At 50.5% G+C, this 12,500-nt stretch overlaps 1 protein-coding gene across 1 annotated transcript in view; it reads left to right on the top strand.

The window, feature by feature from the left end:
- Positions 1 to 12,500, top strand: part of abcb6b (ATP binding cassette subfamily B member 6 (LAN blood group) b) — a gene marked incomplete at both ends in the record, with an annotated part of 80,708 nt that overhangs the window by 13,223 nt on the left and 54,985 nt on the right. The window contains 3 exons of the mRNA XM_084179748.1: positions 743 to 868; positions 1,123 to 1,199; positions 3,279 to 3,342. Of these exons, the coding sequence (XP_084035874.1) occupies positions 743 to 868; positions 1,123 to 1,199; positions 3,279 to 3,342 (267 nt within the window). The remainder of the gene's footprint in view (positions 1 to 742; positions 869 to 1,122; positions 1,200 to 3,278; positions 3,343 to 12,500) is intronic.

Raw genomic sequence — 12,500 nt, 5'->3', positions numbered from 1 at the left:
CCTGATTGGTTGATGTTGAGGTAGCTAGCTGATGTTTGTGCTCCCCTGTCCTGATTGGTTGATGTTGAGGTAGCTAGCTGATGTTTGTGCTCCCCTGTCCTGATTGGTTGATGTTGAGGTAGCTAGCTGATGTTTGTGCTCCCCTGTCCTGATTGGTTGATGTTGAGGTAGCTAGCTGATGTTTGTGCTCCCCTGTCCTGATTGGTTGATGTTGAGGTAGCTAGCTGATGTTTGTGCTCCCCTGTCCTGATTGGTTGATGTTGAGGTAGCTAGCTGATGTTTGTGCTCCCCTGTCCTGATTGGTTGATGTTGAGGTAGCTAGCTGATGTTTGTGCTCCCCTGTCCTGATTGGTTGATGTTGAGGTAGCTAGCTGATGTTTGTGCTCCCCTGTCCTGATTGGTTGATGTTGAGGTAGCTAGCTGATGTTTGTGCTCCCCTGTCCTGATTGGTTGATGTGGGGGTAGCTAGCTGATGTTTGTGCTCCCCTGTCCTGATTGGTTGATGTTGAGGTAGCTAGCTGATGTTTGTGCTCCCCTGTCCTGATTGGTTGATGTTGAGGTAGCTAGCTGATGTTTGTGCTCCCCTGTCCTGATTGGTTGATGTGGGGGTAGCTAGCTGATGTTTGTGCTCCCCTGTCCTGATTAGTTGATGTTGAGGTAGCTAGCTGATGTTTGTGCTCCCCTGTCCTGATTGGTTGATGTTGAGGTAGCTAGCTGATGTTTGTGCTCCCCTGTCCTGTAGCAGTCAGAGTGGAGGACCAACGCTTCGTTGGCACTACTGAACCAGACCCAGAACCTGATCATTGGCTCAGGGCTGTTAGCAGGATCTCTGCTCTGTGCTTCCATGGTCACAGAAGGCCAGTTCCAGGTACAGTCTCCTCTGCCTTCATATGGGTTCACATCAGGCCACACTGGCATCCTCTGATTCCTTCTCTGTTTACAACGTATCTCTCTTGATGTGTAGGCAGGGTGTTGTCAGCAGGGTGTTGTCAGCAGGGTGTTGTCAGCAGGGTGTTGTCAGCAGGGTGTTGTCAGCAGGATGTTGTCAGCAGGGTGTTGTCAGCAGGGATGATAGCGTATTGAATGTGGTTGTGTGTTATTGGTCTTTCCACCTCTCCTTAGGTTGGTGACTATGTCCTGTTTGGCACCTACATCATCCAGCTGTACACTCCTCTCAACTGGTTCGGTACATATTACAGGTGAGATCAACTGGTCCGGTACATATTACAGGTGAGATCAACTGGTTCGGTACATATTACAGGTGAGATCAACTGGTCCGGTACATATTACAGGTGAGATCAACTGGTTCGGTACATATTACAGGTGAGATCAACTGGTTCGGTACATATTACAGGTGAGATCAACTGATTCGGTACATATTACAGGTGAGATCAACTGGTTCGGTACATATTACAGGTGAGATCAACTGGTTCGGTACATATTACAGATAAGATCAACTGGTTGGGTACATATTACAGGTGAGATCAACTGGTTCGGTACATATTACAGATAAGATCAACTGGTTCGGCACATATTACAGGTGAGATCAACGGGTCCGGTACATATTACAGGTGAGATCAACTGGTTTGGTACATATTACAGGTGAGATCAACTGGTTCGGTACATATTACAGGTGAGATCAACCGGTTTGGTACATATTACAGGTGAGATCAACTGGCCCGGTACATATTACAGGTGAGATCAACTGGTTCGGTACATATTACAGGTGAGATCAACTGGTTCGGTACATATTACAGGTGAGATCAACTGGTTCGGTACATATTACAGGTGAGATCAACTGGTTCGGTACATATTACAGGTGAGATCAACTGGTTCGGTACATATTACAGGTGAGATCAACTGGTTCGGTACATATTACAGGTGAGATCAACTGGTTCGGTACATATTACAGATAAGATCAACTGGTTGGGTACATATTACAGGTGAGATCAACTGGTTCGGTACATATTACAGATAAGATCAACTGGTTCGGCACATATTACAGGTGAGATCAACGGGTCCGGTACATATTACAGGTGAGATCAACTGGTTTGGTACATATTACAGGTGAGATCAACTGGTTCGGTACATATTACAGGTGAGATCAACCGGTTTGGTACATATTACAGGTGAGATCAACTGGCCCGGTACATATTACAGGTGAGATCAACTGGTTCGGTACATATTACAGGTGAGATCAACTGGTTCGGTACATATTACAGGTGAGATCAACTGGTTCGGTACATATTACAGGTGAGATCAACTGGTTCGGTACATATTACAGGTGAGATCAACTGGTTCGGTACATATTACAGATAAGATCAACTGGTTCGGTACATATTACAGGTGAGATCAACTGGTTCGGTACATATTACAGATAAGATCAACTGGTTCGGCACATATTACAGGTGAGATCAACGGGTCCGGTACATATTACAGGTGAGATCAACTGGTTTGGTACATATTACAGGTGAGATCAACTGGTTCGGTACATATTACAGGTGAGATCAACCGGTTTGGTACATATTACAGGTGAGATCAACTGGTTTGGTACATATTACAGGTGAGATCAACTGGTTTTGTACATATTACAGGTGAGATCAACTGGTTCGGTACATATTACAGGTGAGATCAACCGGTTCGGTACATATTACAGGTGAGATCAACTGGTTCGGTACATATTACAGGTGAGATCAACTGGTTTGGTACATATTACAGATAAGATCAACTGGTTCGATACATATTACAGGTGAGATCAACCGGTTTGGTACATATTACAGGTGAGATCAACTGGCCCGGTACATATTACAGGTGAGATCAACTGGTTCGATACATATTACAGGTGAGATCAACTGGTTCGGTACATATTACAGGTGAGATCAACCGGTTCGGTACATATTACAGGTGAGATCAACTGGTTCGGTACATATTACAGGTGAGATCAACCGGTTCGGTACATATTACAGGTGAGCTCAACTGGCCCGGTACATATTACAGGTGAGATCAACTGGTTCGATACATATTACAGGTGAGATCAACTGGTTCGGTACATATTACAGGTGAGATCAACCGGTTCGGTACATATTACAGGTGAGATCAACTGGTTCGGTATATATTACAGGTGAGATCAACTGGTTCGATACATATTACAGGTGAGATCAACTGGCCCGGGACATATTACAGGTGAGATCTACAGTCTCACTGTATGAGAGACAGTCACGTACAGTACGCTATTCTACCATTACTGGATAACTGATATCAACATATTATCTCCACAGACTAATCCAGAGCTCCTTTATTGACATGGAGAACATGTTCAAGCTCTTAACAGAAGACAAAGAGGTAAGTACGTGATGCTAGTGAGTAATGAGACATGTTTATTATTTAAACTGCTGAGGCCATGGTCAGGTCAGTGTGTGTCCCTGTCCCTGTCCCTGTCCCTGTCCCTGTCCCTGTCCCTGTCCCTGTCCCTGTCCCTGTCCCTGTCCCTGTCCCTGTCCCTGTCCCTGTCCCTGTCCCTGTCCCTGCCTCTGTCCCTGTCCCTGTCCCTGTCCCTGTCCCTGTCCCTGTCCCTGTCCCTGTCCCTCCCCTGCCTCTGTCCCTGTCCCTGTCCCTGCCCCTGCCCCTGCCCCTGCCTCTGTCCCTGCCCCTGTCCCTGTCCCTGTCCCTGTCCCTGTCCCTGTCCCTGTCCCTGTCCCTGTCCCTGTCCCTGTCCCTGTCCCTGTCCCTGTCCCTGTCCCTGTCCCTCCCCTGCCCCTGCCTCTGTCCCTGTCCCTGTCCCTGCCCCTGTCCCTGCCCCTGCCCCTGCCCCTGCCTCTGTCCCTGTCCCTGTCCCTGTCCCTGTCCCTGTCCCTGTCCCTGTCCCTGTCCCTGCCCCTGCCCCTGCCCCTGCCTCTGTCCCTGTCCCTGTCCCTGTCCCTGTCCCTGCCCCTGTCCCTGTCCCTGTCCCTGTCCCTGTCCCTGTCCCTGTCCCTGTCCCTGTCCCTGTCCCTGTCCCTGTCCCTGTCCCTCTCTGAGGCTTGTGGAGGGCCTCTCTGTGGGAAAACTCTCCCCAGTTAGTCGCTGCCCTCTGTCTGTCTGTCTGTCTGTCTGTCTGCCCAGCGAAGGGCTCAACATTCAAAGCTTCTTTAGATCCCCTTGATATGTTAATAGCCATTATTTGATGCTGAGATTTGTCTTTTTGTATTTTTCTTGGAAAGCTGTAACCGTTGAATGGTGGGCTATGGGACTGTGGAGAGGGGAGTGAAGTGGTCGGAGGGTCGGTGACTGCAAGGTGGTGCTTAATATTCTTGTTATGTCTGAGATCCACTGTGTGTGGCTTGAGCTGAGATCCTGATCCATGGAGGAAGTAGACCATCTAGTCCCTGAGCTCCACTACACTGCTGATCTCATCCCCTGTCAAGTACAGGAGTTACTGTCCCTGAGCTCCACTACACTGCTGATCTCATCCCCTGTCAAGTACAGGAGTTACTGTCCCTGAGCTCCACTACACTGCTGATCTCATCCCCTGTTAGCTACAGGAGTTACTGTCCCTGAGCTCCACTACACTGCTGATCTCATCCCCTGTTAGCTACAGGAGTTACTGTCCCTGAGCTCCACTACACTGCTGATCTCATCCCCTGTTAGCTACAGGAGTTACTGTCCCTGAGCTCCACTACACTGCTGATCTCATCCCCTGTTAGCTACAGGAGTTACTGTCCCTGAGCTCGACTACACTGCTGATCTCATCCCCTGTCAAGTACAGGAGTTACTGTCCCTGAGCTCCACTACACTGCTGATCTCATCCCCTGTTAGCTACAGGAGTTACTGTCCCTGAGCTCCACTACACTGCTGATCTCATTCCCTATTAGCTACAGGAGTTACTGTCCCTGAGCTCCACTACACTGCTGATCTCATCCCCTGTCAAGTACAGGAGTTACTGTCCCTGAGCTCCACTACACTGCTGATCTCATCCCCTGTTAGCTACAGGAGTTACTGTCCCTGAGCTCCACTACACTGCTGATCTCATCCCCTGTTAGCTACAGGAGTTACTGTCCCTGAGCTCCACTACACTGCTGATCTCATCCCCTGTTAGCTACAGGAGTTACTGTCCCTGAGCTCCACTACACTGCTGATCTCATCCCCTGTTAGCTACAGGAGTTACTGTCCCTGAGCTCCACTACACTGCTGATCTCATTCCCTGTTAGCTACAGGAGTTACTGTCCCTGAGCTCCACTACACTGCTGATCTCATCCCCTGTTAGCTACAGGAGTTACTGTCCCTGAGCTCCACTACACTGCTGATCTCATCCCCTGTCAAGTACAGGAGTTACTGTCCCTGAGCTCCACTACACTGCTGATCTCATCCCCTGTCAAGTACAGGAGTTACTGTCCCTGAGCTCCACTACACTGCTGATCTCATCCCCTGTCAAGTACAGGAGTTACTGTCCCTGAGCTCCACTACACTGCTGATCTCATCCCCTGTTAGCTACAGGAGTTACTGTCCCTGAGCTCCACTACACTGCTGATCTCATCCCCTGTCAAGTACAGGAGTTACTGTCCCTGAGCTCCACTACACTGCTGATCTCATCCCCTGTTAGCTACAGGAGTTACTGTCCCTGAGCTCCACTACACTGCTGATCTCATTCCCTATTAGCTACAGGAGTTACTGTCCCTGAGCTCCACTACACTGCTGATCTCATCCCCTGTCAAGTACAGGAGTTACTGTCCCTGAGCTCCACTACACTGCTGATCTCATCCCCTGTTAGCTACAGGAGTTACTGTCCCTGAGCTCCACTACACTGCTGATCTCATCCCCTGTTAGCTACAGGAGTTACTGTCCCTGAGCTCCACTACACTGCTGATCTCATCCCCTGTCAAGTACAGGAGTTACTGTCCCTGAGCTCCACTACACTGCTGATCTCATCCCCTGTTAGCTACAGGAGTTACTGTCCCTGAGCTCCACTACACTGCTGATCTCATCCCCTGTTAGCTGCAGGAGTTACTGTCCCTGAGCTCCACTACACTGCTGATCTCATCCCCTGTTAGCTACAGGAGTTACTGTCCCTGAGCTCCACTACACTGCTGATCTCATCCCCTGTTAGCTACAGGAGTTACTGTCCCTGAGCTCCACTACACTGCTGATCTCATCCCCTGTCAAGTACAGGAGTTACTGTCCCTGAGCTCCACTACACTGCTGATCTCATCCCCTGTCAAGTACAGGAGTTACTGTCCCTGAGCTCCACTACACTGCTGATCTCATCCCCTGTTAGCTACAGGAGTTACTGTCCCTGAGCTCCACTACACTGCTGATCTCATCCCCTGTTAGCTACAGGAGTTACTGTCCCTGAGCTCCACTACACTGCTGATCTCATCCCCTGTCAAGTACAGGAGTTACTGTCCCTGAGCTCCACTACACTGCTGATCTCATCCCCTGTCAAGTACAGGAGTTACTGTCCCTGAGCTCCACTACACTGCTGATCTCATCCCCTGTTAGCTACAGGAGTTACTGTCCCTGAGCTCCACTACACTGCTGATCTCATCCCCTGTTAGCTACAGGAGTTACTGTCCCTGAGCTCCACTACACTGCTGATCTCATCCCCTGTTAGCTACAGGAGTTACTGTCCCTGAGCTCCACTACACTGCTGATCTCATCCCCTGTCAAGTACAGGAGTTACTGTCCCTGAGCTCCACTACACTGCTGATCTCATCCCCTGTTAGCTACAGGAGTTACTGTCCCTGAGCTCCACTACACTGCTGATCTCATCCCCTGTTAGCTACAGGAGTTACTGTCCCTGAGCTCCACTACACTGCTGATCTCATCCCCTGTTAGCTACAGGAGTTACTGTCCCTGAGCTCCACTACACTGCTGATCTCATCCCCTGTTAGCTACAGGAGTTACTGTCCCTGAGCTCCACTACACTGCTGATCTCATCCCCTGTCAAGTACAGGAGTTACTGTCCCTGAGCTCCACTACACTGCTGATCTCATCCCCTGTTAGCTACAGGAGTTACTGTCCCTGAGCTCCACTACACTGCTGATCTCATCCCCTGTTAGCTACAGGAGTTACTGTCCCTGAGCTCCACTACACTGCTGATCTCATCCCCTGTTAGCTACAGGAGTTACTGTCCCTGAGCTCCACTACACTGCTGATCTCATCCCCTGTCAAGTACAGGAGTTACTGTCCCTGAGCTCCACTACACTGCTGATCTCATCCCCTGTTAGCTACAGGAGTTACTGTCCCTGAGCTCCACTACACTGCTGATCTCATCCCCTGTTAGCTACAGGAGTTACTGTGCCTGAGCTCCACTACACTGCTGATCTCATCCCCTGTCAAGTACAGGAGTTACTGTCCCTGAGCTCCACTACACTGCTGATCTCATCCCCTGTCAAGTACAGGAGTTACTGTCCCTGAGCTCCACTACACTGCTGATCTCATCCCCTGTTAGCTACAGGAGTTACTGTCCCTGAGCTCCACTACACTGCTGATCTCATCCCCTGTTAGCTACAGGAGTTACTGTCCCTGAGCTCCACTACACTGCTGATCTCATCCCCTGTTAGCTACAGGAGTTACTGTCCCTGAGCTCCACTACACTGCTGATCTCATCCCCTGTTAGCTACAGGAGTTACTGTCCCTGAGCTCCACTACACTGCTGATCTCATTCCCTGTTAGCTACAGGAGTTACTGTCCCTGGGCTCCACTACACTGCTGATCTCATCCCCTGTTAGCTACAGGAGTTACTGTCCCTGAGCTCCACTACACTGCTGATCTCCTCCCCTGTTAGCTACAGGAGTTACTGTCCCTGAGCTCCACTACACTGCTGATCTCCTCCCCTGTTAGCTACAGGAGTTACTGTCCCTGAGCTCCACTACACTGCTGATCTCATCCGCTGTTAGCTACAGGAGTTACTGTCCCTGAGCTCCACTACACTGCTGATCTCATCCCCTGTTAGCTACAGGAGTTACTGTCCCTGAGCTCCACTACACTGCTGATCTCATCCCCTGTTAGCTACAGGAGTTACTGTCCCTAAGCTCCACTACACTGCTGATCTCATCCCCTGTCAAGTACAGGAGTTACTGTCCCTGAGCTCCACTACACTGCTGATCTCATCCCCTGTCAAGTACAGGAGTTACTGTCCCTGAGCTCCACTACACTGCTGATCTCATCCCCTGTTAGCTGCAGGAGTTACTGTCCCTGAGCTCCACTACACTGCTGATCTCATCCCCTGTTAGCTACAGGAGTTACTGTCCCTGAGCTCCACTACACTGCTGATCTCATCCCCTGTTAGCTACAGGAGTTACTGTCCCTGAGCTCCACTACACTGCTGATCTCATCCCCTGTTAGCTACAGGAGTTACTGTCCCTGAGCTCCACTACACTGCTGATCTCATCCCCTGTTAGCTACAGGAGTTACTGTCCCTGAGCTCCACTACACTGCTGATCTCATCCCCTGTTAGCTACAGGAGTTACTGTCCCTGAGCTCCACTACACTGCTGATCTCATCCCCTGTTAGCTACAGGAGTTACTGTCCCTGAGCTCCACTACACTGCTGATCTCATTCCCTGTTAGCTACAGGAGTTACTGTCCCTGAGCTCCACTACACTGCTGATCTCATCCCCTGTTAGCTACAGGAGTTACTGTCCCTGAGCTCCACTACACTGCTGATCTCATCCCCTGTTAGCTACAGGAGTTACTGTCCCTGAGCTCCACTACACTGCTGATCTCATCCCCTGTTAGCTACAGGAGTTACTGTCCCTGAGCTCCACTACACTGCTGATCTCATCCCCTGTTAGCTACAGGAGTTACTGTCCCTGAGCTCCACTACACTGCTGATCTCATCCCCTGTTAGCTACAGGAGTTACTGTCCCTGAGCTCCACTACACTGCTGATCTCATCCCCTGTTAGCTACAGGAGTTACTGTCCCTGAGCTCCACTACATTGCTGATCTCATCCCCTGTTAGCTACAGGAGTTACTGTCCCTGAGCTCCACTACACTGCTGATCTCATCCCCTGTTAGCTACAGGAGTTACTGTCCCTGAGCTCCACTACACTGCTGATCTCATCCCCTGTTAGCTACAGGAGTTACTGTCCCTGAGCTCCACTACACTGCTGATCTCATCCCCTGTTAGCTACAGGAGTTACTGTCCCTGAGCTCCACTACACTGCTGATCTCATCCCCTGTTAGCTACAGGAGTTACTGTCCCTGAGCTCCACTACACTGCTGATCTCATCCCCTGTCAAGTACAGGAGTTACTGTCCCTGAGCTCCACTACACTGCTGATCTCATCCCCTGTTAGCTACAGGAGTTACTGTCCCTGAGCTCCACTACACTGCTGATCTCATCCCCTGTTAGCTACAGGAGTTACTGTCCCTGAGCTCCACTACACTGCTGATCTCATCCCCTGTTAGCTACAGGAGTTACTGTCCCTGAGCTCCACTACACTGCTGATCTCATCCCCTGTTAGCTACAGGAGTTACTGTCCCTGAGCTCCACTACACTGCTGATCTCATCCCCTGTCAAGTACAGGAGTTACTGTCCCTGAGCTCCACTACACTGCTGATCTCATCCCCTGTTAGCTACAGGAGTTACTGTCCCTGAGCTCCACTACACTGCTGATCTCATCCCCTGTTAGCTACAGGAGTTACTGTCCCTGAGCTCCACTACACTGCTGATCTCATCCCCTGTTAGCTACAGGAGTTACTGTCCCTGAGCTCCACTACACTGCTGATCTCATCCCCTGTTAGCTACAGGAGTTACTGTCCCTGAGCTCCACTACACTGCTGATCTCATCCCCTGTCAAGTACAGGAGTTACTGTCCCTGAGCTCCACTACACTGCTGATCTCATCCCCTGTTAGCTACAGGAGTTACTGTCCCTGAGCTCCACTACACTGCTGATCTCATCCCCTGTTAGCTACAGGAGTTACTGTCCCTGAGCTCCACTACACTGCTGATCTCATCCCCTGTCAAGTACAGGAGTTACTGTCCCTGAGCTCCACTACACTGCTGATCTCATCCCCTGTTAGCTACAGGAGTTACTGTCCCTGAGCTCCACTACACTGCTGATCTCATTCCCTGTTAGCGACAGGAGTTACTGTCCCTGAGCTCCACTACACTGCTGATCTCATCCCCTGTCAAGTACAGGAGTTACTGTCCCTGAGCTCCACTACACTGCTGATCTCATCCCCTGTTAGCTACAGGAGTTACTGTCCCTGAGCTCCACTACACTGCTGATCTCATCCCCTGTTAGCTACAGGAGTTACTGTCCCTGAGCTCCACTACACTGCTGATCTCATCCCCTGTCAAGTACAGGAGTTACTGTCCCTGAGCTCCACTACACTGCTGATCTCATCCCCTGTTAGCTACAGGAGTTACTGTCCCTGAGCTCCACTACACTGCTGATCTCATCCCCTGTTAGCTACAGGAGTTACTGTCCCTGAGCTCCACTACACTGCTGATCTCATCCCCTGTTAGCTACAGGAGTTACTGTCCCTGAGCTCCACTACACTGCTGATCTCATTCCCTGTTAGCTACAGGAGTTACTGTCCCTGGGCTCCACTACACTGCTGATCTCATCCCCTGTTAGCTACAGGAGTTACTGTCCCTGAGCTCCACTACACTGCTGATCTCCTCCCCTGTTAGCTACAGGAGTTACTGTCCCTGAGCTCCACTACACTGCTGATCTCCTCCCCTGTTAGCTACAGGAGTTACTGTCCCTGAGCTCCACTACACTGCTGATCTCATCCGCTGTTAGCTACAGGAGTTACTGTCCCTGAGCTCCACTACACTGCTGATCTCATCCCCTGTTAGCTACAGGAGTTACTGTCCCTGAGCTCCACTACACTGCTGATCTCATCCCCTGTTAGCTACAGGAGTTACTGTCCCTAAGCTCCACTACACTGCTGATCTCATCCCCTGTCAAGTACAGGAGTTACTGTCCCTGAGCTCCACTACACTGCTGATCTCATCCCCTGTCAAGTACAGGAGTTACTGTCCCTGAGCTCCACTACACTGCTGATCTCATCCCCTGTTAGCTGCAGGAGTTACTGTCCCTGAGCTCCACTACACTGCTGATCTCATCCCCTGTTAGCTACAGGAGTTACTGTCCCTGAGCTCCACTACACTGCTGATCTCATCCCCTGTTAGCTACAGGAGTTACTGTCCCTGAGCTCCACTACACTGCTGATCTCATCCCCTGTTAGCTACAGGAGTTACTGTCCCTGAGCTCCACTACACTGCTGATCTCATCCCCTGTTAGCTACAGGAGTTACTGTCCCTGAGCTCCACTACACTGCTGATCTCATCCCCTGTTAGCTACAGGAGTTACTGTCCCTGAGCTCCACTACACTGCTGATCTCATCCCCTGTTAGCTACAGGAGTTACTGTCCCTGAGCTCCACTACACTGCTGATCTCATCCCCTGTTAGCTACAGGAGTTACTGTCCCTGAGCTCCACTACACTGCTGATCTCATCCCCTGTTAGCTACAGGAGTTACTGTCCCTGAGCTCCACTACACTGCTGATCTCATCCCCTGTTAGCTACAGGAGTTACTGTCCCTGAGCTCCACTACACTGCTGATCTCATCCCCTGTTAGCTACAGGAGTTACTGTCCCTGAGCTCCACTACACTGCTGATCTCATCCCCTGTTAGCTACAGGAGTTACTGTCCCTGAGCTCCACTACACTGCTGATCTCATCCCCTGTTAGCTACAGGAGTTACTGTCCCTGAGCTCCACTACACTGCTGATCTCATCCCCTGTTAGCTACAGGAGTTACTGTCCCTGAGCTCCACTACACTGCTGATCTCATCCCCTGTTAGCTACAGGAGTTACTGTCCCTGAGCTCCACTACACTGCTGATCTCATCCCCTGTTAGCTACAGGAGTTACTGTCCCTGAGCTCCACTACACTGCTGATCTCATCCCCTGTTAGCTACAGGAGTTACTGTCCCTGAGCTCCACTACACTGCTGATCTCATCCCCTGTTAGCTACAGGAGTTACTGTCCCTGAGCTCCACTACACTGCTGATCTCATCCCCTGTTAGCTACAGGAGTTACTGTCCCTGAGCTCCACTACACTGCTGATCTCATCCCCTGTTAGCTACAGGAGTTACTGTCCCTGAGCTCCACTACACTGCTGATCTCATCCCCTGTTAGCTACAGGAGTTACTGTCCCTGAGCTCCACTACACTGCTGATCTCATCCCCTGTTAGCTACAGGAGTTACTGTCCCTGAGCTCCACTACACTGCTGATCTCATCCCCTGTTAGCTACAGGAGTTACTGTCCCTGAGCTCCACTACACTGCTGATCTCATCCCCTGTTAGCTACAGGAGTTACTGTCCCTGAGCTCCACTACACTGCTGATCTCATCCCCTGTCAAGTACAGGAGTTACTGTCCCTGAGCTCCACTACACTGCTGATCTCATCCCCTGTTAGCTACAGGAGTTACTGTCCCTGAGCTCCACTACACTGCTGATCTCATCCCCTGTTAGCTACAGGAGTTACTGTCCCTGAGCTCCACTACAC

The sequence above is a fragment of the Coregonus lavaretus genome (genome assembly GCF_964263955.1).
Source record: "Coregonus lavaretus genome assembly, chromosome: 16".
NCBI lineage: Eukaryota > Metazoa > Chordata > Actinopteri > Salmoniformes > Salmonidae > Coregonus > Coregonus lavaretus.
The sequence above is the reverse complement of the archived record's forward strand: the minus strand, read 5'-3'. Positions and strand labels throughout refer to the sequence as shown.